The sequence below is a fragment of the Morus notabilis genome, unplaced genomic scaffold (genome assembly GCF_000414095.1).
Source record: "Morus notabilis unplaced genomic scaffold, ASM41409v2 Scaffold3212, whole genome shotgun sequence".
NCBI classification, from domain to species: domain Eukaryota; kingdom Viridiplantae; phylum Streptophyta; class Magnoliopsida; order Rosales; family Moraceae; genus Morus; species Morus notabilis.
In genome coordinates, this window is record NW_010361226.1 from 36,925 (window position 1) to 62,516 (window position 25,592).

General features: G+C 33.0%; 3 protein-coding genes and 1 non-coding gene across 5 annotated transcripts; 2 read left to right on the top strand and 2 right to left on the bottom strand.

The window, feature by feature from the left end:
- Nucleotides 1-898: 898 nt before the first annotated feature.
- LOC21388390 (receptor-like protein EIX2) lies at nucleotides 899-3,645 on the top strand. Its single transcript, XM_024166079.1, has 2 exons — nucleotides 899-1,277; nucleotides 1,366-3,645. Exons 1-2 carry the CDS (start codon nucleotides 1,020-1,022, stop codon nucleotides 3,643-3,645), a joined length of 2,538 nt encoding a protein of 845 aa, XP_024021847.1. The 5' UTR covers nucleotides 899-1,019.
- LOC21388391 (allantoate deiminase 2) lies at nucleotides 3,528-8,783 on the bottom strand. Of its 2 annotated transcripts, XM_024166069.1 has the most exons (13): nucleotides 8,503-8,783; nucleotides 8,308-8,381; nucleotides 7,487-7,590; nucleotides 7,325-7,409; nucleotides 6,987-7,103; nucleotides 6,236-6,345; nucleotides 6,040-6,145; nucleotides 5,810-5,896; nucleotides 5,239-5,481; nucleotides 5,020-5,145; nucleotides 4,779-4,940; nucleotides 4,571-4,706; nucleotides 3,528-3,604 (listed from the first exon to the last, which is right to left on the bottom strand). In XM_024166069.1, exons 1-12 carry the CDS (start codon nucleotides 8,612-8,614, stop codon nucleotides 4,584-4,586), a joined length of 1,449 nt encoding a protein of 482 aa, XP_024021837.1. In that variant the 5' UTR covers nucleotides 8,615-8,783; the 3' UTR covers nucleotides 3,528-3,604; nucleotides 4,571-4,583. The 2 variants fall into 2 exon arrangements, with proteins under 2 accessions (XP_024021837.1, XP_010097117.2); XM_010098815.2 differs by lacking the exon at nucleotides 3,528-3,604 and having other exon boundaries at nucleotides 4,448-4,706.
- A 5,634-nt stretch (nucleotides 8,784-14,417) lies between these two features.
- On the top strand, nucleotides 14,418-22,003 carry LOC21388392 (integrator complex subunit 7). The gene is made up of 6 exons (XM_024166077.1): nucleotides 14,418-15,082; nucleotides 15,601-15,786; nucleotides 18,087-18,194; nucleotides 18,565-18,768; nucleotides 18,855-20,731; nucleotides 21,278-22,003. Exons 1-6 carry the CDS (start codon nucleotides 14,537-14,539, stop codon nucleotides 21,813-21,815), a joined length of 3,459 nt encoding a protein of 1,152 aa, XP_024021845.1. The 5' UTR covers nucleotides 14,418-14,536; the 3' UTR covers nucleotides 21,816-22,003.
- A 1,062-nt stretch (nucleotides 22,004-23,065) lies between these two features.
- Nucleotides 23,066-23,149, bottom strand: TRNAL-CAA. Its single transcript has one exon. It is a non-coding gene; the product is annotated as a tRNA-Leu (tRNA).
- Nucleotides 23,150-25,592: the final 2,443 nt, after the last annotated feature.

Genomic DNA, 25,592 nt, shown 5'->3' on the forward strand with positions numbered 1-25,592 from the left:
GATTGCGCGCAAGTGGTACGCGAGCACTCGGGCCCATCAGTAAGAAAGATAAGATAAGATAATAAGATTATGATAAGACATCATAATTAAGCATAATCAGCTCATGCATATTTATTCATGTGTACTTACAGTTATTTTGTGAGATATAGTTCCTACTTGCTGAGCGAAAGCTCAATCAGATATGTTCATGCTGTAGGTAAGAAACCTATCAGCAATTCTTGAAGGGCAATGGCAAGCGGCGGACGAATGGTGGAGATGGGAATGGATACCGCTCACGCAGTTATCTTCCGCAGTAAGTTTAAGAAAAATCATGTATATGTATATATGATTTAAAGGTTTCAAGCATGTATGTTTAAAAAGTATAGGTACATATGTATGTTAAGGAAACCGAGGTTGTAGCTAACAACCCTCGTTTTGAGTATTTAAGTTTTAGAACGTTGCAACAGAGCATGCAACAAATAAACAAATTTTAAACATGACGATTTAAACGATTGATTTTAAAAGGGCTTTAAGATGTACTTGAATTTAAGATTTCTCACAAAATCCGTTTTAAAGTCAAAATTAAATGGCCCGATTGAATTGGCTAGTTTTAGAAAGGCTTTTAAAGAGCATTTGAAATAAGAGTTCAAATGCTGCTCTGTTTGAAAGATATTTTTAGAACGTTTTATCTTAACTGAAATTAAGAAAAGCTTTAAGAAATTTAGTGATTCACTTATTTGAAATTATTGTTACAAATTATAAAAGTATTCTTTCTTATATTAAAAAAAAAAAAATGTTCCGCAAATTTTAAGAAACCCCAGTAAGTACAAGTTAAAGTTTAAGTTACAGTGGCGGCCTCATAGGAGGGTCGTCACAATGATCACGTGCGTTGCATAGAGACGGAGAGACTTGCTCTTCTCACTTTCAAGCAAGGCCTTGTTGATCCTGGTAACTACCTCTCCTCCTGGACAAACAGCAGCAACCGAGACTGTTGCTCTTGGACAGGGATCACGTGCGATAACCGAACCAATCATGTCGTTATGCTTGATCTTAGTCAGAATCCTATCCGTGGAGTTATTCCGTCCCAACTTGGAAATCTTACCGAACTGCAGTTTCTCGGTCTTGGCAGCGACTCTGACGGTGGAATGATTGCTGATAATCTTGAATGGCTTTCTCGTCTCCCTTCTTTGACAACTTTCGAATTGTGGGGTACCAATTTCACAAAAGCAGGGCTTCAATCTTTTCAAATGCCGCCTTCGTTATCTACCTTGGAATTCCGTAGCTGTCAATTTCCACAGGTAGACACCTCTTCTTTTTCTCACGCAAATTCATCTGATTCTCTTGAAATGCTTTCCATGTATGCTAACTCAGTACATTCCACAACAGTTGCTTGGTTTCACTCTAGATGGGCTTCAATCTTTCAAAATGCCACCTTCCTTATCTTCTGCAAACTTCTCCAATGCCCTCACTAGTCTTGATCTCCATGATAATACAATTCATCCCACAGTGCTTTCTTGGTTGCTAAATTCTAGCACCAACCTTGTTGACGTTACCATCTCCGGAAACTTTATATCCGGTGTGCTTCCAAATTCCTTCCAGAAAATGACTTCCCTCACAGATTTGGTCTTCTCAGAGAATATTGTACTTGGAAATAAAATACCCAAATTCTTGGGGAATCTTACCAACCTACAAACATTAGATCTGTCTGGCAACAATTTTAATGAAACGCTTCAAGTTGTTTTGGAAAGCCTGCCCGGTCATTCGTTAAAGACTTTGGATTTGAGTAGGAACCAACTTGGAGGGTCAATTCTTGATGATGGAAAAAAATTCCCGTCTTTGACAGAGCTAAACCTCTACGGGAACCTATTAGAAGGTCTTCTTCCAAACTGTTTAAGTCGATTTCCAAATGTTGTTACTTTGGACTTAAGCAGCAATCGACTCACAGGATCATTGACTGAAAGTATTGGCAAGCTCCAAAATCTAGAGAGTTTGGATCTTTCTAATAACTCTCTGTCTGGGGTTGTCTCTGAACTCCACTTCCAAAAGTTGTCCAAGTTGAAGGTATTAGACCTATCATCTAATTCTTTGACATTGAGTTTCAACTCCAATTGGGCTCCCCCCTTTCAATTGACTTCCTTATCATTGAGTTCTTGCAAGTTAGGTTCGAAATTTCCTAGCTGGCTCCATAGGCAATTTGATATTTCACATCTAGACATTTCCAATTCTGGAATTTCTGGTGCTATTCCTCATTGGTTTTCTGATTTGACTTTCAAATTGGAGCATCTAAATCTATCTTTCAACCTTATGAATAGCACCTTGCCAAACTTTCCATTTATGTCTGGTAATGATCCTTTTGTTGATTTGAGTTTCAACCAATTCCATGGTCCTATTCCATTTTCTCTATCCAATGCAACATATTTGCATCTTTCCAATAACAAGTTCACTGGATCACTGTCTTTCTTATGCGACGTAAGATATGGAGCAACCATATTTCTTGACCTTTCAAATAATCTGTTAGTTGGAAGCCTTCCGGATTGTTTGGGGAATTTTACGGATCTAATTATTCTTAATTTGGAAAACAATGAATTGTTTGGAGTGATACCAAGATCCCTTGGTTTGATGCACGGCATTTCCTTCTTGAATTTGAGGCACAATAATTTTTCTGGAAGTTTGCCATCGTCATTGAAGGATTGCACCCGGCTGAGAGTTCTACATGTTGGAGAGAATAATTTGAAAGGGGAAATACCCTCTTGGATTGGGGAAAGATTAACAAACTTGGTCTTTCTGAGTTTAAAATCAAATAGATTTTTTGGAAACATACCTTCAAAGCTTTGCCATCTCCAATCCATTCAAATCTTGGATCTTTCTATGAACGACATATCCGGATCCATTCCTTCATGCATCGACAATTTCACCTCAATGGTTAAAAAACTCAATCAGGAAGTTACATCCATTTCAATCTATGATGGAGCCGAAGGTTATGAATCTATTGCAATAATTGTGTGGAAAGGAGTAGAGTACGAATACAAGAAGATTCTTGGATTATTAAGAATCATTGACCTTTCAAGCAATAGATTGTTCGGAGAGATTCCAAAAGAATTTGTAAATCTTGCGGAACTAGTTCAACTAAACCTATCACGGAATAATTTGAGTGGAGTCATCCCTGAGAAGATTGGAAAGTTGAATAAGCTCGAATCATTAGATTTGTCCCACAATAAGCTTTCTGGTAACATTCCAGTGAGCTTGGCTGAAGTTTATTTTCTTCAATACTTGGATATTTCGGATAATCAACTGTCGGGAAGAATCCCAACAAGCACGCAATTGCAAAGTTTCAATGCTTCTGCATATGCTGAGAACCTTGGACTATGTGGAAAGCCTCTGGACATTTCATGCCATGGAGATGAAAATTTGAACGGTACTCCTCCAAATTCTGGTGGTGACGATGAAAGCAATGTTGAAGATGGCGGAGAATGGTTCGACATGTCATGCTTACGGATGGGGATTGGGGTTGGATTTGCAGTTGGATTCTGTGGAGTTTGTGGTAATTTGTTGCTCAACGCTTCTTGGAGACTTGCTTATTTTCGACTGTTGGATAACTTTGGAGACTTTCTTTATGTCATAATTGCTGTCAAATGGGCCACAATCAAGAGAAGGTTTTCCAATTAACAGGTATAAAATTTATTTAGTTTTATGTTTTACTTCATTTAGTAATAAAATGTGTCCAATGTTAACGTATATGTGTTGGGAGGGATGATATATAACCTATGTATTCCCCGCTTATTCAGAAGTTAAAACGTATAGGTTTAAGTATTTAAAAAATTAGCTCATTAGCAAAAATGATAACAATAATAATAATAATAGTAATTGTAAAAATAAGTATATAAAAATTTTGCTAGAAATATATATATATATATATATTTGGTAATCTATTACAATGTTCTTTATTACTAACATATATTGATAAAGATTGCAGGAATTGGAAGGTATATGTCAATCAAAATTGGGAAGTGAATTCTGATGCTGGGAGGTGAAAAATTGTTGATTGTGACGCTTGAAGAAATTAGAATTCAAACTTCAAAGCGCTAAAGGAAACTCCATCAAACATGAAGATGAATTGTGTGAATCTCTATTGTGAATTGTACTTGTTCCTCTTCTTTTCGCTTTTCTTGTGAATCTACTGCTTTGTTCAATTATAGTCCTTGTTTAGCTAGTTAATTTCATTCTCGTTTCTATTAGGAAAAAAAAAAAAAAAAAAGTTTTTATCTGTTGTTATCTTGTATTAGTATTTTGACTTTATTTGTATTTATTATCGTATTAGGAAATCTGTTAATTTTAGTCTTAAGTAACTATTCGAATTATGTTATTATAATTTGTATTTCTATGGAACCCATACATAGTGCTCTTTATTAGCGAGTACTAGGCATCTCGCCGAACCACATTAAATCTTTATGTTCTCTTTGCCCTTCGATTTTCTTAACTAATTATTAATTGTTTCGAAAAGAATAAATTGAATCCAAAAGATACATAGAAATGTACAATTAACAAACAACATAGATTAACTTATTTAGATACTAATGTACAATTATCTTACCAAATGTTCTAACCTACAACTGAGTCTCTATGAATGCCAAAAGCGCCAAACCCGACGCCCAAACATCTTCATCCAATACATGCTCTGCAGGCGAGTGACTTACACCTCCACGACAGCGGACAAACAACATACCAACCTATAATTTTTCTTTTTCATCAGACATTATACACAAGGGGAAACTACATTTATAAAGCAGAAATGAACAAACCTTAGTTAAATGGGATATAGCCATTGCATCATGTCCCGCTCCACTCATTAAGACTGGCAATTCAGTGTGAATTTCACCTCTCATTCTCTTCACAGCGGCAAATGCGGCAGATTTAAGCTGTGAACTCAACTCAGAATCACAAATCACCGCATTTGCATCGTGCTAAAATGACACATAGAAAAGTAAGTCATCATTTCATGGAATAACAAAGCGAATGCATTTTGACATGAACGTCGCACACCTTGCGGTCAATTGTGCACGAAACTGAACGCCTATCGCATATTTGATACATCCGACTTGATAATTCGTAAATAACAGCCTCGCGCCCAGTGTCATCTATAGTACGTAAATCCACTGTGAACGTAACCTAAAACCAACACATTAAATTTCAATTTAACAATAATCCATCTTTATTTGGGCTCATTATCAACATCAGTAGCTCCAGAGCTCAAGCTCTTACCTGGCCTGGAATGACATTACTTGCACTCGGCCAGGTTGATATCTCCCCGACAGTGCAGACGAGAGAATTTGAAAGTGATTCTAATATGGAAGATTTGCAGTTACCGTCATAAGACAGGAAATTTTTGGGATGTTTACAGAGACTTTCCAAGAGTACAATCATTTCGGCCGCAGCAGCCATAGGGTCCTGACGCATAGACATTGGAACCGTTCCAGCATGCCCTTGAGAACCTCTGACCTTAACCTGCAATGTTTGTGCAGGAAGTTTCGACACAACCATAATAAACACAATGTCTTCATATCACACAAAAGTCACTCACTTTAAACAAAGTACTTCCCACAAAGGCATAGCACAGGTCGTGGACTACTCCATGTTATCTCAAGAATTTTAGATCCCACGTTATCCTACCCTTTTAGATTTCATTAATGCCCCTGCCCTTCTCAGATTTGTGTCAAAGAATGCCAAAAGTGGATCTCCATTATGCTTTACATTTCTTGAACTATGACCTCTTTTTTTTTCTGTGGAGAATCAAATGAAATTAGTCCATCCGTGTGCCAAAAAATTTATATACCTGTAGTCTTGTCTGACCAGCTATGCCATTTACCGCCCCTAGAGGAAACCCAGCCCATTCTAGGACCGGTCCTTGCTCAATGTGAACCTGTGACATTAACAATATGGAATGCTCTACAGTCAGATTTCAGGACACTTTCTATATCGATAAATGAGCATAAATAACTTTTTAAACGTAGGATAATCGGTGAGCAGGCTTGTCTGCAAGAAGATTGGTCAACAAAATCATACCTCAACATAACCCCAAACTGACTCGGGATCATACTTGAGCTGCAACAAGTGTTCCTCTGTAATATCTATGGAGTTCTCTTTAAGAACATCTTGAAGTGTTATACCCCTGAGTAAGGCATCAGAAAATTAGTAATTGATAATAAATTCAGTTTAAATAATTACAGAAAAAAAATAATGGCGATTGTTTCAAGGAAACCTTTTATCAGTGATCTGCAGTGCTGAAGCTGGCAAAATTCCAGCTACAGCAGCACTGCCCAGAAATGTAGATTGAAATCTTACACCCTCCTCGTCACTAAAAGCAATCACCTGCAGGGTTTAACGATTGAGATTAAAAATAGTGCATTTTTAAGGTATAATTGCTGCAAGGAGTAAGAAAAATCTATATAGAATCTCTATTGTAGCTTTACTAGACATTTTTTATTCTGTTGCATACTTCATACATCTAAGTAATAACAATCGTGTATAACGATAATTTTGCAAACTTTGGAATAAAAGAAAGGGAACGATTGTATACAAATGAAAAACAAATTAGTTTTCACAACTGCATTTCAATTTTTGACATGACATTCAATTAGTCTTACTTTAGTTGTAGTCTCATTTGCAATTAGCAACAATTTGCAAGTTCCAGTTGGGCTTTAACATGATTAATCTTGCATACAATGAGAGTGAACAACATACAAACACATTGATTTCTGAACACTAAAGGAGTTGTTGGGTTTTAGGTACAAAACCTACTTCTGCAAATAGACGCAGATCGTTGGAAAAATTCACCAATGCTGATGACCATGATATCAAATAAAGCAGTCACAGCATGATTTTCCTTCTAATTATGAAGTGGTGTTTACATGCATCCTTATGAAGCCAAATACAGGGAAGTGGTTTACTGGTTTCTGCAATTTTAAAATGACTCATTTTACGTTTTCTATGAATCCGAATCTTCCACACACCTCAACTGGCCGCTTGCGTGTTCTCAACTTCCCATTGACATGCAAAACCTTCAGTGCAGCTAATGCAGAGATGATTCCTAATGATCCATCAAAAATCCCAGCATCAACAACAGTATCCTGTTGGCAAAATGCAAACATAAATATCATCACTGCCCCTGGTAAGTATGTCCAATGTACTCCTTTTCAATCTAGTACATATTTCTTTCGCTATGTGCGCCTGAACATAAGTGTGTTATTGAAATAATTTGAAATTGTGATCAGAAAACAAAAAACATAAATGTGTTATTGAAATTCAAATAGCAATAGAAGATGTATAAGGGGGGAAATCAAAGGGTCACCAAATGAGAGCCAATTATCAAAGCCTCAGCACTCGCATTCCTTCCCTCAACCCGACCATGTATGTTGCCCAAAGAGTCAACCCACCTGGACATTAACACAGAAACTGAGTCAAAGAATCTGTAAAGACACTATTCAGAGTGTTCAAAAGATAGACAGCTAACGTTCTCAAACCCGCGTCCTCCATCCATCCACGAATAAGATTTCCTGCCTTCACAGAAGCTGAGCTCAAGAAAGTCCTCTCGAGATATCCTTCAGCATCACTAATCTGTTAATTATGTTAACTAGATTAGCATTCACATTTCCATAACCAATTCCACTACCATAACACAATATCGGATGCCTGAGTTGAGTACAGTACTGCCACCAAAGAAAAAACAAAGAAGCAAAGCTATTTGATAGCTCGTTTTTCAAGCAAAATTTGAGGCCAGGGCTGCAAATATTGCTGTATTGGACAATCAAAAAGTGCTTTTTTTAAAAAAATTGAGAAATGTTTTCTTTCTTATATGTTATGCAGAAAATCACCATTCCATAAGATAATATTTTTTTGTAACACACCAACAATAAATACCCCTTCTGGTTCAGATATTACTGCAAAAAAGTTGGCAAGAACTTTATTATCATTCAGAAAACAAGATAAAGTAAAACGCAATAAAAATATATTGGCTCCATTTTCCAGACAACTAACAATTTTCTTCTACACCATCTCAAATCACATAGCAAGAGAGGAAACTAGTTCATTGCAAATTGAACAAAACTTGCATCCATTAACGATTGAGATAATCAACACATATAAATCGGGTAAACCAATTCCAATAAAAAAAAAAAAAGTAAAAAGGTAAGAACAAAACAGGGATACCGTATAAGGTGAAAACTAAAAGTTTGAAAAAAAAAACCTTTTCTTTTTTTTTTTTTTTTAAGTGAAAATGAATGGTGTAGATTTATATTCATTTCAGATAAATTAAAAAGCTTCAAGAAATAAAACCTGTCCAAGCTGTTGAAGCCTTGCCACTGCTTCATCCCTTAGGATCTCCGGATACACATCCTTCAAATCGTTTCCTGTCCAATATCATATCAAATATAAATCTACATATATATATATATCCAATATCTTAATGAAAAAACGTTCTTCAAAATTCAAAAAAAAAACCAAAATAATCATGATTATTCATGAAATTACCAGATGATTGGAAATCAAAAGAGGTGGATATAGTGGTGGATAGAAAAGAGAACAAAAGAAGAAGAAGTATTGAATAAGAAAATGGCTTTGGCAATGGCATTCGCATTGGCATAGAGAGAGACAGAGACGAGGACAAGAGCAGAACTTGCAAAGCCTTTGAGAGGAGATTCAGGCAGAGCAGGCACCGCAACCTTGCCGTCGTCTCGTATTCGTGGCTAAAAGCCTTAAAAGCCTAAAGCTAAAATAAAACAAAAACTATGGCTAATAAATTATTATTTGTTTTTCTGTATCCGTATATCATAATTATTGGTGCCAACACTTCGATGATTTGATGATATAGATAGAAGTGCCAAACTTTCTTACGTTTTTGTTTGTCGTTTTGATTTGTGAAATGAAATTGAATATTTATGTGGTGGAGGTGGTGGCCGTGGTGGAGACTGATTAGGATGATTTGTTGGGGCCCACCAAGTCAAGGTGCAGGGTGACGTGGCACCCTCCTAAGAATACCGTAGTATATAAAAGATAACATATATAAACCATTACGTAAAAATGTAGTGGATATTTTAGGAAAAGTCTCTAGTTTGGTACCGGTATTTGTTTATTTTTTTTAATAAAATATGTATATTTTTTTTAAATGTGTATTTTTTTTAAATATGTATATTTTTTATAATAAAATATATAATATATACATATTTACACATTTTAAAGAATAAATATATATGTTTTATAGAGAAATAAACAAATGTTGTTCCAGTTTAGATACCGGACTAGAGACAATTTCTGATATTTTAATGGATTTTTTTTTTTGGTTTGGTCATGTATCCAATATAGCTTAATTTAATAACACCTTATAATGTGATACACATGGCGTAACATCATGCAGCTGTACACTCCCTAAAAAAAATAATAATAAAATAGTAACTAAATATTCTAATATTCTAGTTATATTCTAACCTCTAATGTTGAGGTTTGTTGTTCACATGTCAGCATATTTATCAATATTATGACACACCAATCCAATTCAATAACAAAATAGGAGATGATCAATTACTCAATTTTATCATTAATTTGTCAATGAAAACTTCGTGATTATAGGCAGAATTTAATTATAATTTCATACGTGACTCCACCAATATGATGACAAGTTTAAATTTTTAATCTCAAATTAAAAAAATGATTTTTAGCACATTTATTCTTTAAATCTGTTGTAGTTTAATAAATTGTCCCTAAATTTTTAATTTTAACAAGTTGTCTTCTCAACTTATAAAATTATTATAATAAGTCTCATTTTAACAATGCTTGTGTTAAATTAATGTCAAAAAAGCGTGTTTAATGAAATATTTCAACATCTCAATTTAAATATAATGTAAATCTTTAAATTTTTCAATTTTTAATCACTTAAATCTAATAAAAATTTGAATAAATTTAATAAAATTAGACACATTACAATAAATTTATAATTTTAAGAGGTTGATTGTTAAAATTAAAAATTTAAGTGATAATTTACTAAATCACGATAAATTTAAAGATAATTATGTTAAAAGTCTTAAAAAAATGACAAATCTAATAGTTGTCACGTGTATTACACACGACATCTAAGACACTAATGGCATGTTCTTTTGGAGTGTAATTTAAGTGTAATTTTTTAATTGAATTTGAGTTATAATTTGAGTTGAAGTTATAACTTAAATAAAATTAAATAAAATTAAAACTTAAAAAAATATGAACTTAAATAAAATTGAAATTTAAAATGTTTTTTTATTTTTTTGAGTTTTTGGGACAAAAGATCACGCCCTAATTTAGGATGTTCGAGATAATTAATAGACTGCACAGTGCTGTTGTCAGTTGTCAAAATTATATCAACTTTTCTTTCTCCTTTTTTTTGTCCCAACTGAAAAATGAAAATGATATCAACTTTTCTGTTTGTAATAGATTTGTTATTAGCTGGAGTCCGCTGCCATTTTGGACTAATAATATGCTTATTATGGCAACTGAGCTTTCAGGTTTGGCGCAAGTGAGTCCCGCAATTTTCGATCCCATCAGGGATCTTTCCGGATAACATGTCTATAAAATAAATAAATAAAAGAAGAAATTTGTGAATGAGAGAAAAAGTGAAAATCGAAAAAATGCAGAGAATTAGTATTTAGTTATTTTATGAATTTGAGTTTAGAATTTAAGTTTTATTATAACAAAATATTTTTAAAAATAATCACATTTAATTTTTTTATTATAATAAAAAGTCTCATATATTATAACATCTAAATTCGAATTAAAAATTTAAATCAGTGAATTACAAGTGTAGTGCCATTTGGTTTCTCCTTCGAAGGAAAGTTGAGTTTTGTTCTCCAAAACCACTTTTCTTGGTCTACAACTGCAATAATCAAAGATTAATAAATATTAGATGGGATAACTTGCATTCGGAAATTATATATATATATATATATATATATTTTGGAAAAAGGCGTGTGCTCACAAAATTGTAAACACTACAAAATAAGATTCCGTTATAAAAAATTCATACGAGAATATTTATGATAGAATAAGCTATTTTACTTCATCAGCAGAGATTATATTTTTTACATTAGATTAATTTTTCAACAATTTGATCTACAATAAAAGCAATATTGTGTGGTGTGTTGTAAATTTTTAATACAAATTTTCACTTGTTCTCATTAAAAAAATAAAATAGCATGCTCCATCGCTAAAAATTCTCAAAAATTACAAGAGAAAATTCAAAAAGAATTCCTCAGCTTTACTTAAATACAACTTTTTTTGATAATTTTGTGATAAGCTATGAAAAAAATAATATATTTCTTTCAAATAAGAATCTATTGATAAGACATAAGTTCTAAACAATAAATATAATAGATTACCAAAAATTAATAAAGATTCGTTTGAGTTAAAATTGTGCCTATTATTAATAAGGTTGTTTTCTTAAGCCATTTTGTCTTTTTTAAACAATTGTGATTAGTGAACATTTTATCATCTGGCACTAATTAAGCAGGGAAGTAGAATCTTGCCAAAATACATGCATTTTTATGTTTTTTTTCTTTTTTTCTTTTGATGAGCTACAAGATTTATTTAAGGTCGGTCCCTAAGCATTAAAAAGAATATTGAGTTGGCTTACTGCCTAATATACATCATGAATTGTTTTATCTCATAAAAATCATTGATGAGAAAATGTGGTTATACTAAATAATATTAGGTCATTAATATTTTAGAAAGTGGATTATATAGCAAAAAGAATAAATAAAAACACGAGAAGGCATAATCCACGTTATAAAGTCTAGAACAGCACGTTAGTTAAATACATTCCCAATATTATTATGAAAAGGCAATTACACCAGCATATATAATCCATGTTTCAGGCATACTCTATCCTTCAGCAACTTATTCTCAGCTTCAATTTGTTCCTTTTCCTACAGTTTAAAAACAAATGTACGAGTGCAAGCTCGCCACAAAAAAAAAAAAAAAAAAAAAAAAAAAAAACGTTACATAACTTCTAAACAACATTAACAAAGTAGAACTAGGGTTGTATAATGTTATAATGTACATGTATACATAATTTAACATTATATTATACATCAAATTTCATGACATGTAAGACAACAGAGCATAACACAACGTTTTTTTTTTTTTTTTGTCCGAGCAAAACAATATGATAAATGAAGGGAGATTCGCTGTTAATTATGAGAGTAATAGAGTTATACCAGTGTCCATAGAGGTATTTGCGTCCTCAACAGGATCTGAATTTTCCTCGGTAGATCGCAGGTGAAGATCATGCATGGGCAGCATCTAAATTTTTGTCACATCTTTCCATGGCTCTTTGATATATGTTTCTAATTTAGAATCGATGTAAAGTATTTAATTTTTTTTTATTGAATTATTTTGTAGCCATACCACAGTTATTCTATAATTTCTTTCTCACTCTATTATTAATTAATTTAAATTTTTACTTGGAAACCTGAGTTCTTAGTTTGACTAGGGTGAACCCGCTTTTATTCTTTTTCTTTTCTAATTTATTTTAATTATAAGAAAAAGAGAAGGGGATGGATTAGTCACAAATATTTGATTGTATCTTTAATTTTGTCATCGTCAGGAGGAGGCTTGTCGACGACTACTAGATTTGAAAATGTTCAGATCACTAAGAGGGATGTGGGGATCGCCCTCGACAAACCCATATCGTGATGGTGGGTCGTGACCCGCCCTCAGATTGTAACATCGTCCAACCCACACCGTCACCCACACGAAGGGAGTTCCTACTGTAACGCGCGCTTCTCCCAAACTGCAGCTCAAAAATTACTAAATTTGAGAGAAACATTAACTTAAAATAAAATAACACTTCATAAGAGAAAATAATTTATATCACAAATACAATCCTCAAACATAATTATTAAGTTTACAAATTTCAAATCTAAATATTTCTAAACTCGTCATGGAACCTTGAACTATTATTATTCTATCAATTAGAACTTCAAATAAAAAGTTTACTTGCATCACAAGAACTGAATGAGGTTGCACTCAGTAAGTAAATTATAAATAAATCCACTTTTAAAATACATCTTTTTAATTTTAAGTCCTTCTTATATAATATTAATTTTGTGTTATTAAAACTTCTTTTATGTAAGTCCTATCTTAAAATTTCTTATTCCTTAAGAGGTTGACAATTATTATATCTCAATCAGTTCATATAAGCACAAGATTATATCATACTCAGAAAACATCTACAAAATTAGACGAAATACATCAACAGTAACATATATAAACTGAAAACTTCCATTGAAAAAATACCATTATTCAAGTGTGAAAGGTCTACTTACATGCTAGCGAATAGATAATAGAAATCTTCTCATCTCTCTCTATATTTCTCCTTTTCCTTTTTTCTTTTATTTTTCACTCTCTCTCTTCTTTTTTCTATTATTATTTTTTTCTCTCTTCTGTTTCGAGCCTAGAAGTTGACTTGATATTTTTTAAGGTCTGTTCATTTCGTTGATTTAAGTTTAAAATTTAAATTTTATTACAGTAAAAAATTCTTATAAATAATCACATTTAATTTTTTTACTACAATAAAAAATTCTTACATAAAATTACATCTCAACTCAAATTAAAAATTTAAATTAACGAATTAAACGGACCGACATCACGTATACATAAAGCACCATGTACACATGTGGCAATCAGTGAGATGACTTATCTATTGGACGCCACCTCTTGCTTATTGATGACTAAGGCTGATAAAACTTCTCGTATAAATCCACCTCATGTTTAACATCTTCATGAGCTGTGACTCTTCTGTCCCATCGTCGATCGCGTTAGCACTTACAGGCAATGTTGTCAGAGTTTTTTTTATAATAATTTTCATTATATTTTTAATTATTGGATCGAACAAGGTTTAAAAACGTGCCTAATCAATAAGGCAAAAACAGCTAGCACTATTACAGTCTAATATTTATTATGATTCATTTCTTAGGAAGTGTATTTATTATTTGTATAATTATATATAAATTATGTATATTTAAAGGTAAATCATATATATTTATATGTAAAGTCGTATATATTTAACATGAAATATAATAAATCAATTAATATATATATTTTCATATTATGTGTTCACTAATTTTTATAAAAAATATATATTTTAAAGATTAATATACATTATTATATTTGTATAACTTAATATACACAATTTATATATATATATATACATAATTTATATATAAATATATATAATTATATAATTATATAAATACCATATAAATATACATAATTTATCTATAAATATATAATTATACAAGTGACTGACTAGATACCTTACCCCATTTCTGTATGGGTTATTTATAATTTTACACCTTGTATTTAGATTTATTATGAAAGTACACCGTTAATTTTTTATCTCTCTCGCTGCCACCGGTTCCTTCCTCGCACGATTTGGGCGCCAAAAAGCCTTTCTCCAAATCCTTCAAAATCCTCGGCGTTTCTCTTACTCCTTAAGCTTGAGATCGTTTTCGTTTATCGATTATTCTCATCTGAATCCATGAATGTGGGTCTTGTTGAAAAGTCAGGAATGGAGAGAAATTCCGCGGCTTGCGCCATGCAATGGAGCATCGACTTGGAAAAGGGTCTTCGTTCCAAGATCCCCGGGCAACCGTCGGAAGCCATTTTGGACTTCGGCCCCCGACTCCGGCAATGGAGCCGAGAGCGGGGACCCACTTTTGTTGCACACCACATGTTCGACCTAATTCCCGGAGAAGACCGACTCTTCGCCAACGCCATTTTCTTGCGCCTCGCGGACGCTTTCAGGTTCGGAGACGAGAAAATACGTGTTTCTGTTGCGAAGGTGTTTCTAATGGAGTACAGAAGCCGCGAGAAACGAAAAGGGTATAAAGGGCTGTTGTCAAAGGGAAGGGTGAGTAATTCCATGGAGTTGCTGAGCAGAGTCAAGATTGTGTTTGATAATGGGGATGTTTGTTCTAGGGCTCTGGCTTTGGTTATCTTTGGTTGTTGGGCTGATTTTGCCAAGGACAGTGCAAACATACGCTATTTGGTGCTTTCTAGTATGGTCTCTCCTCATGTTTTGGAGGTGAGGTTACTGCTTTGGTCTTGTTTCTTTTATTTCTGTTTTTTTAAATGCTGTATTTGTTATTTAGTATGGAGAAAATGTTGCTCTTTTTCTTGAGAATTGTCGTTCATTTTTATAATTGTCCACATATGTAGTGACTTATAGGTGTAGATTACAAGACATATTTGTTACTCGGCAAATTATTCCAACTTGCCCTTTGTGTGTTTCACCGGTTTCCCATATGATTTTTCTGTTTTCACAGGCCAAAAAACTGCTCTATTTGCTGTGTTTGTGATTTGAATATGAAGTATTGGAGAATATTGCTTCTCCTTTTTTCTTTTCTTTCCGTGGGAACTAGCTTTCATGGTTATAAACGAAAATTTTCCCATGTAATAAAGACATATTTATAGATGTTTGAAATTTTTGCAAAAGACCTTTTGGTCAATGTATGTTGAATTGTTTTATTAACCAGTGGTTTCCCTTGCAAAATTTGTGAGAATTGACTTGAGCCCTTTAATTTAATTTATATGCTTTTACAGGCAAAAGCAGCTTTATTTGCAGCCGGATGCTTTTGTGAGTTATCAGATGATTTTCCTTGTGTTGTCTTAGAGATGCTGACTAATTTGATGACTTCATCTGAAACATTGTCGCCTATAAGGTTAGCTGCCGCTCGACTCTATGCAAAAATGGGATGCTCATATTCAACTGCAACTAGAGCCTACAAGGTCCTTCCCCTCATCTAGTTTTGTTTTTTTATTTATTTTTCTCTCTTAAAACACTGAACATCCACGTATAAATCTTGCATGTGAGGATTATTGACTCACTGAATAATGCTATGACTTAATTTTGGGGTGCGGCACAAGGGATTGGTGATACGGTTGATTGAGCTTTGAGATGGTACGGATATTGATTAAATCAAATGATGTTATGATTTGGGTTTTAACTTTTAACTTAATTCTGAGACAAGGAAACCCCAAGAGACAAGTGGATGAAATACTGAATTTCCCTTCATTGCCCCTTTTAACTTATTAGGATGTTTCTGCATTGAGTCTACTTGCATCTGTGTGGTTTGGGATTTTCAATTGTTTGGTTTTCTTCAAACGAGTATATTATTGATTGAAGTGACATTTTAAATTTTTTCTATCTTCCTTGTCGGCCTTCTGTTAAAGAGCAGTAGAAATTTTGTTTTGAATCTTGATATATGCATGTTTGCAGGTGTGTATGTAAATGTATATGTCTCATCGTTTACGTTAATATAGTTTAAATACACGCACACATAAATTTTTAAGGTACTAAACAATAAATTTGTTAGAACTATATGCAATCCTTGTCCGATCTTATACATAACACATGATAGGATTCAGGAGCCCAATGCAATCCATTCCAACCCTAATTCTAAAGAACAATCATGTACAGATCACACAATCTTGTGCATCAAACATAGCATTTGTGCATATGTTTGTGGACCTTTTGTCCAACAAATAAACTCAAAACTCAAAAGCAACCTTTAAACTTAGTTTCTTACTCTTTATTTTATTTTGTTTTTTGATAATAAACAAAAACCTTTATTCTTTTGATAAGAAAACCTTTATTGACAATGTTTGTTTATTTTTTTAATAGACAAAAACCTTTATTGACAACAAATTTAATCAATACAAGGTAGAAGAGGATGAGAGATCCTCAAAAATGGAAAAACAAACAGAAAAAAAAAAAAAATAGAGGACTAGAACTGAAAACAGCAACAACGACCCAACAAACAAACTAAGCTAAACAAAAACCAGAGACTAAAACACAACATTCCTAAACTCCAATATGTCCCTCCAGTTCAATAAAATCAGGGGCAAAGAAAAATGATTGAACTCCTTGTCCGTTGAAGCCCAAATGGAAGCTAAGAAAATAGCCTTATCAAGCAAATCAGTAACCTCCGACTCTGTCTTCAAATATTGTTCGATTTCTCTCCGTCTAAATAACCCACAGTAATGCCAAAACTAACGCTTTCCACATGACCTTCCCTTTCTTTCCATTGCCAAAACCGCACGAACTTTCCATTACAGCCTCACATCTACTAGGACAGCCCATTGAAAACCTGCTACTAAACTGCACAATTTCCAGGTCACTCTACAATGCAAGAATAAGTGATCCACAATTTCTTACTCTTCTTTTATTTAAAAAAGAAAAAGAAAAAAAAGTTTTCTTACTCTTCTTTATCAAGAAGAACTTTTCGGTTAAGTGACAGGAGTGAAACAAATACTTTTAGGATAACGAATGAGGCAGTCAACTCTCTCTTTTTATCATAATCCTAATTGAGAATGAAAGAAAGAGCGAGCTGTTGAAACTTTGAAAAATTTAACAAGCCCTTCTATTGTCGTTTCCTCACTAATTTTTTCTTCCAAACAAAGGTATCAGGAGGAGAATAGAGTAGTTTGTGACAAAATAATGTATTGGGTAGCCTTATGGCTCTCTCGAACTGAAGGTTTTGCTGGGTTTTCTTTTGCTGATTTGTTAAGGGGCTGGGGCATGATTATTCAGTAATTTGGGCTGATGAGCTTTGTTTTACTCCACTTGCTAGACTGTTACTTTTATAAATCTGTTTTTGCTTAGGCGGACTCCTTGTCCCCCGGTTGTATTCTCTATCATTAATAGCTCCTTTCGTTTCTCATTAAAAAAAAAAAAAAGGATTGTGCCTTTCGTCTCTCTTTCATTTACTTTCTCTTAATCTCCTTCATTGTAATTTTCTGTGAGTAGATCATCTAGTGATATAGTGAAAGCAATTCTGTGTTGAGCTTCCTCCTATTTATGGACTATGGTAATAAGTATGTATTTGAAAATAAACATCGATAACTCATACAGAGTACTTTGTCTTTAATAGGAAATATTGTTACTTTAATTCGCTGTTCCTTTTTTTTTTCTTTGTGCATATATATATATATATATATATATTTAGTTCTTTTCTCAGTTGGTTCATGTATAGGTATAACAATTATGTGTGAGATAACTCATACTGACAAGTGACAACTGCTTGCAGAGAGGTCTAAAGCTAGCATTAGACTCCGCAGAAGAGGATTATCAGGTGGCATTACTCATTTCACTCTCAAAAATTGCTTGCACGTCAACAATTCTTATTTCTGATCAGGTACCTTTCTGCAGCCATGTAATAGGAAATTCCATGTTGAATAGGAAATTCTTTGTCTAAAAATACGATTTGAAGTGGATGGTTAATTGTTGTGACTCCTATTTTTTCTATTTTTTGTTTTTTGCTTTTTTTTTTTCTGTAGATTTCTCTATTTCCCACAAAAACCATTTTCTTTTCTAATTCAGTAGGCATATTTGTGCTTGGAGTGTTTGCATTTGAACTTAAAGGATTACTTGAGAAATTGCATAAATGTTTACTTTTTTTTTTTTAGTTTAGTCGTTGTAAGTCTTCCCTATGTAAGGTGGTTGACTTGTTTTCGAGGAATACTTGATGATTCTTTTCCCATTGACGTGGCCACATGGGGATGCAGGTGGAATTTCTTTTCTTGTTTCTCTGCCAAGAAAAGACTCTGAGAGTACGAGCAACTGCATTGAGATGCCTCCATTTAATCTTCAATAAGGGAGTATGTCATTTATCTGTTAGTCCAAATCTGGTTAAAGCATTATTCAGCACACTAGATGAACATGAACTTCCAACAAGCTTGCGATGTGAAGCCCTAAGGATTTTGCGTAAGGTTGTTTGCATGTTTCTAAGTATTATAGATGAACTTGTTCATGCTGTGAAGCTTAAAATCTATAAATTCACCTGTAACATTTGCAGGTGCTTTTGTGTATGCAATCCGACTCAACTGTTGATAGTCTTGATCTCGATAAGCTGTCAACTATCGCTGAGGATGTATCCCCATCTCCAATCAGATCAATGAGTCTGCTAGCCATTCTTGTTCTAGTTGACATATCATATAAATTCAAATGTAGAAGAGAAAGAGGCTCTGTTTTGGTACGTCCCTCTCCAGTTCCATCTCAGGTGGTTTCAAAAATTTTCAATCGGATATCCTTTTTGGTGAAGTCACTGTTTGATCCTTGTCATACTGATTCTGTAGTGTATCAAGAGCTTAATAATCTGCTAAATCTTCTTTTGTCTATGGTTCGAGAACATCCAGATTTAGATGTTTTAGTGCTTGATCAGATTTTCGTACTTGTTAGACACCTCTCCAGAATGAACGAAAATGTCATGTCTACAGCACAAATAGATTCATTAGTTCATGAGAGTTCAAATACTGATCAAGGAAAGAGCGCAACCATTAGAGGGAAGCTTGCATGTAAAGTTTATAGTTTCCTTGTGACCTATCTTGAAGATCTTAGTGAAGCTGGTTCCATCACTATGCCTGTGTTTGAGAAAGTGAAGCTTCTGGTTGAACATGTATGTGAATGCAAGTTATTGAATAGCTATACACACACACTCTTCTCTCTTTTGTTGCATTCTTCAGTCATTTGGGGAAATATAAGCGAGGAAAGTTTCAAGCTTGATGGAAACTCGGGTATATTGCCTCATAATTACTCAATTGAGCACGAGCTGATTACTATAGAATTCGCCAAGAAGCTTATGGAAGAAAATAAATATTGGCCTGCATATAAAGCTGGGATGTATTCAGCTTGTCAGGGTGCATGGTTCACATGTACATTTATATTTCAACCGCTAATTGCACAGGTTCGTTCTGATTTGTGTGGTTGCTGGATAAAATCGTTGTTACAATTTGCTCATTCCGAGATACAAATTATGCTTTTCCATTTGACAAAACAAGATTCCAGCATAACAGTCAGGTCAGAGACAATCAAACTCCCTCTTAGATATCTTTCTGACGATCAAGATGAAATGGACCATGATGCTTTGTATGAACCTTGCTACAGTAAAGTGCTTCTAAGTGCTTATAACAGCATTTGCTCCTCAAAAGAAGTTTTAGATGCGTCAGCTACTTCTGGTCAAATGTTTTGTTTCCAAAGGTGGTTTTTGTCTTTACGAGCTAAAGCATTAAGAGCTGTTGTGGATGCACTTGAAACTCTAGGAACCATTCTATCTGGTGGCAGCAATTGGTGGGTTGGCAAAAGTTTTGTGGCTGAGTTCGTGTTGTCATTCAAAAAGATTGCTCAATTATCTATGCAGTTGAAGAGGCTGGCAAAAGAATTCGATCTATTTAGTGCATCCTTCATTGACATCGACAGCAAAAGTTCAAAAGTAATTTCAGCCCTTGCACTCAGTAGTTCGCTGCTAGCCTTTATTACTGGTTTTGCTCTTTTCATTCCGACCCTACCTGAAACTCTTTCCGGTCTAAAAAACTCAAAAACCAATTTACAAGCACATCTGATACAAAATCTAGCTGGGAGGTTGTGCCACGCAGACCATGAAATCAGTTCAAAACTCTGTCAGCTTCTCGACGTCAGTGAACACCAGAGAATAAATTGTTGTCACTTGCAGCTTGGAAGTCAAGCCTTTAACCTTGCCTGTGAAGCTAGAGATGTTCTTAGTCTTTGTAGTTATGCTGTTTCTGAGGTTGCTCGCTTGAGAAGTGAGGCAGACATAACACACAATGAGGAGAACACATCTCGAGTTATCGAGGATGGCATACAACTTACACTTAAAATTCTTGAGAAATGGACGCAAATCCCTCTCAGGACTCCCAAGTACTTCTTTCAGTTAAGGTAAGCTGAGAATGTTTCTCTGAAGAGCATCGCTAATACTTCTATTTATTTAATTTCTCCATATCTTTTATACTAGCTTCTATTCTAATGATCACAAGCATTATGAGGTGATATACATTTTGGATTTCATTTAGATTTTTTTTCTTTTTTTTAAAGCATGAGCTTTCTCTTTCAGATATAAGCAGTAAATCTTAAGTGCAATTTAGCTTAAGTAGCTAATAGATTGAAGCTGATCGAAATCAGTCTGCTTCAGTAAGAGATTTTTGATCAAAAGGCTTTTCAACTTTCATTTCTTACTGTTAGCTGTGGCTTGTATATTTAGACTTGTACACCTGTACGAGTGTCAATGATGGCATCTATTTGAACCCGTTCAATGTTCATCTTGAATCAATGATCACTTTTAAGTTTTCTTCTTGACGAATTATTCCAGTCATTAATTCATGTTACATTCAAATTTGCTCTAAAGAAACCTTTTCTGTGCTATACTTTTGTTTTTCCATTGTATTCTATAGCATAATCTTTCTGCAATGAATTTAAAACTTTCAGGTCTTGCATTGGGTCAGAACTCTTTGCTGTAAGTTCCACAAAAAACCCGGATGGAATTTATGTTTCACGAGGCTATCAGCTTTCTTTAAGTCTATGCCTTCAGCTAAGAAATGTGCCGCCAGATCTCCCTGTTCGGCTGGCCAAGTTTTACTGCATGCTATACTGCAGTGAATCTTTTCAGGAGCCCAGACCAGTTCAAGAAAATAACGAGCAATCTAAGAGCAGCCGTCAAGCATGGGAGACTGATGACATGGTAGAAGTGAACGCAAGGCTATTACATTACGTGACACACCGCGTTACAAACAATACTAATGGCGGTAAGTCTGGTTGTGGCATTGATGATTGTGGGTTTGTGAATGCATTTGTTTGTGTTGAACCAAATGAGAGATGGCAGGGGTTCTCAAGTTGCTTGCTTGACGTTTCTAGATTTCCGGCAGGTTCTTATAGAATCAAATGGTGTAGCTGTTGTATTGATGATCAGGGCAATTATTGGAATCTCCTCCCATTTAACGCGGGACCTGTATTTACTGTAGAATAGATAGAACATGTAAGTTATAATATTAGCTCAATTGGCTTAACAAAGCTTGTTGATTTAGGCTCGTCCCATAGACATTGTCATTTAGTGAGAAAGACTTATGGGATCTAACTGAGAAAAAAAAGGTAGAAATTTCCAAGACGTGGGACTTTGGGTTTGTTTTGTTGTGCAAACATAATACACATCTTTTGGCTGGATTTAGGTAGAACAGTTTTCAAGTCATTTATCAATGACTTGAGGGGTTGTTCTTTTAGAGTGTAACTTGAATGTAGTTTTTGAGTTGAATTTGAGTTATAACTTGAGTTGAAGTTAGAACTTGAATAAAGTTGAGTAAAATTGAATAAAGTTGAAACTTAAAAGAACGTGAACTTGAATAAAGTTGAAACTTGAGTTGTCTTTTTTTGAGTTTTTTAGACAAAAAAACATGCCCCAATGTTCTAAACCGCAGTTTCGGCACTGCCGTGCCAAACTAACAGGAAATAGCTTGAGAAGGTGTTTTGCCTTTAGAAAAACTAATGTAAACACAAAAAGGCTATCTTGTTTAAAAATTTGTCCTTGTTTTATCTTTAATTTGTGATCGAGTTTGTTCCCTTGGCAGAAGAATCTGTATTTATTGATTGGGAATGGACAAAGTGATCATATAAAGCCGTTAAATCTCAAACAAAGAATGAGCAAAATGTGTTCGTCTTATACTTTTTTATGGCTTGAAATATTTATGCTCTTTTTTTTAAAAAAAATATTACAAGATAGTATTCACTTTCTCCCATTGAATATCAACATTAAAGAAGGGAGTAACAATCTGTATTTATTGTGAGGGATGGACAAAGTGATCATATAAAACCGTCAAATCTCAAACAATTGCTAAGCAAAATGAGTTCGTGTTTTATAACTTTCAACTGGAAAAAGGATGCAATGATTTGCTTGAAAAAAACAAACTATTGCATTGAACAAACAATACAATTTAGAGGAATAAATATTTATGCGTTTTTCTTTTTGCTTGAAATATTTAATATTCTTGTTTAAACACTACTAGATCGTATTCACTTTCTTTCATTGTATATCACCTTTTAAAAGGGAAGAATTCTGACACGAATTTAAATTTGAGAAATACAAGTTAAAAGTATACGCCCTTTTTTGGTAATGAACTCAAAAATACAAGGTACAAAAGAGTAAAAACCAAAAAAAATTCCAATAGAGTCCAAGTTTGCTAAAAAAAACCACTTCAATAATTGAGTTAAAAATAAAAAAATGACTGTCAGAAGTGGGATTTGAACCCACGCCCTCTTTCGAAGACCAGAACTTGAGTCTGGCGCCTTAGACCACTCGGCCATCCTGACATTTGTTGTTCCTTTGCAGGAATTATATTTATATCTTTAATTTCTCACTAATGCTTTTCGAATTGGAAAACACACCAGCCAAGCTCCTAAATGGAAATATATATATATTTTTTGATAATTGAACTCTTCTTAGTTTTCTTGCTACTGACTAGGTAAACTTATTTACTTAGGTTTAAATTCTAAAAAAAGGCCATTATCTTTTGCCAAGATACCTAGGTTAGGCCATTATCCATTACCATAGATCCAAAAGCTATTTCGTGATATCTTTCTACTTTTTTTTGAAAAGGAAATCTTTCGTTGAAGCAAAGAAAACTTAAATACAAGAACCAACAATAAAACCAAACTGAGCACATCATTTTTTAGAGCGTGTAAATTTGATTGTAGGCGAAGTTCGTATTAAGAGAAATGTAACGATACGACAATTAATATAATTACTCTTTCTCTTATTTTCTTTATACCATTTTTTACATTCACTGATACGTATAGGTTCCGTTTATTTCGTTGATTCGAGTTTAGAATTCAAATTTTATTACAATAAAAAGCTCCCACAAATAGTCACATCTAACTTTTTTATTATAATAAAAAATTTTCATATAAATTTATATATTAACTCAAATTAAAAACTTGAATCAACGAACTAAACGCCTTTCGTATATTCAACAGCTAAGATGACCATCCTTCATTACTAATGTCAGTACTCTTGGTAAATCGAAATAGTTCTGCATGTGCATTGTTTCAATAAAAATGCAATGGGAACCCAAATATAGTGGGCAGAGTGTTAATTAGTGGCCTAACCCTATGTCACCTCATGCAATAAATACGTATACAGAACAGAAGATTCTTCAGCTAATCTTTGACCACAGTTAAATAAGTACGAGAAAATTATTAAGAGGAAGAGTAATATCTCCATTTTAAATGCTTTATTAATTTCTTCATAACCAAGTCAACAAGAAAAAGATGAGAGCATCAATAGGGATTAGCTGCCACTACAAGGATAGAATTATTTACTTTGCCCTTAATGATTATTTTACTTTTCCCTGTCAATTACTCTATTCCAACATTACCCCAACACGATAACACTTATACGACAGGAATATCAAGTACTGATCATGAATAATATTAACATTTTACATGTAATGTTTCTGAGTTGTGAATCTTTAGCCTAATTTAGAATTGATTCTTTTTTTTATATTTTTTGAGAAAAAAATAAAAATATTTTTTAAACAGCGTTTGACGTAATAAAAATAAAAAAAAAAATGATTTTTGTAGTTTAGTTTAAAATGAGAGAAATGAAAAATAATTTTTAATTATTTTTTATTTTTTATTTTTATTTTCTCATCTCTCGAGCAGAAAGAGAAAGAGAAACATTAATGAATTTTTTTTATACCGAAAATAATCTTTTAATAAAACTACTAAATATATTTTTAAAAATAATTTTTGTCTAAAATTGAAAACGTTTTTAATCTCATTTACATATTAAAAAATAAATTTATTTTAAAAGAGTTTCAAATACGCCATTTGTCATTCATGCTAAAGTTAGAATAATGCCCCTGTTTGTTTCCGTTTTCATTTCTATTTTTCACGTTTTTCGAGATTAAAAATAAAAACGAAAACATAAAATGCGTTTGGCTTAAAAATTTTTTAAAAACAAAAACAAAACTGTTTTTGTCTTTTATGAAAAATTGAAAACGAAAAAAATGTATTTTTATTTTCTCGTTTTCATTTTCTGAAAACGAATTTCATTTTTTTTTTCATTTTCTTCTCTCTTTTCTGAAACTGTTTTTGTCTTATATAATGATGTTTATTTAATATATTATTATTTAATATATTTAATAATATTATATATTTAATATATTTAATAATATTATTTATTTAATATATTTAATAATGTTATTTATTTAATATATTATTATTTAATATATTTAATAATGTTATTTATTTAATTTTAATATATTATTATTTTAAATATTATTACATGTTTTCAAAAATTAAACCACCAAACGTAGTTTTAGTTTTTTTTTTAAACTGAAATTAATTTCTGAATAAAACTATTAAACGCATTTCAGAAATAATTTCAAAATAAAAATAAAAATATTTTCATTTCTATTTTTATACAAAAAAATAAAAACATTTTGAAATTAATTCTAAACGCACCCAATAAAACTCACGTGATCCCACAATTAGTTGCTCTAACAGTAAAAGCTGTGGCATTTGCAGCACCAATAAAGAAACGACAAGTTGTAGTATATTAAAAAAAAAAAAAGGAAAAAAAAAGAAAGAAAGAAAGAATGAAAGGAAGGAAGACGAGTTGTGTGTGCCATGTTTTAGAGCCAATACTTGGAATCTCGTTTTTAACCTTTAAAATTATATGCCGAATTTTGTTTTAGTTCTTGATTTTTAGAACATTTAAGAACGAGTTTGGATCAATCAAGTTGTTACAAAT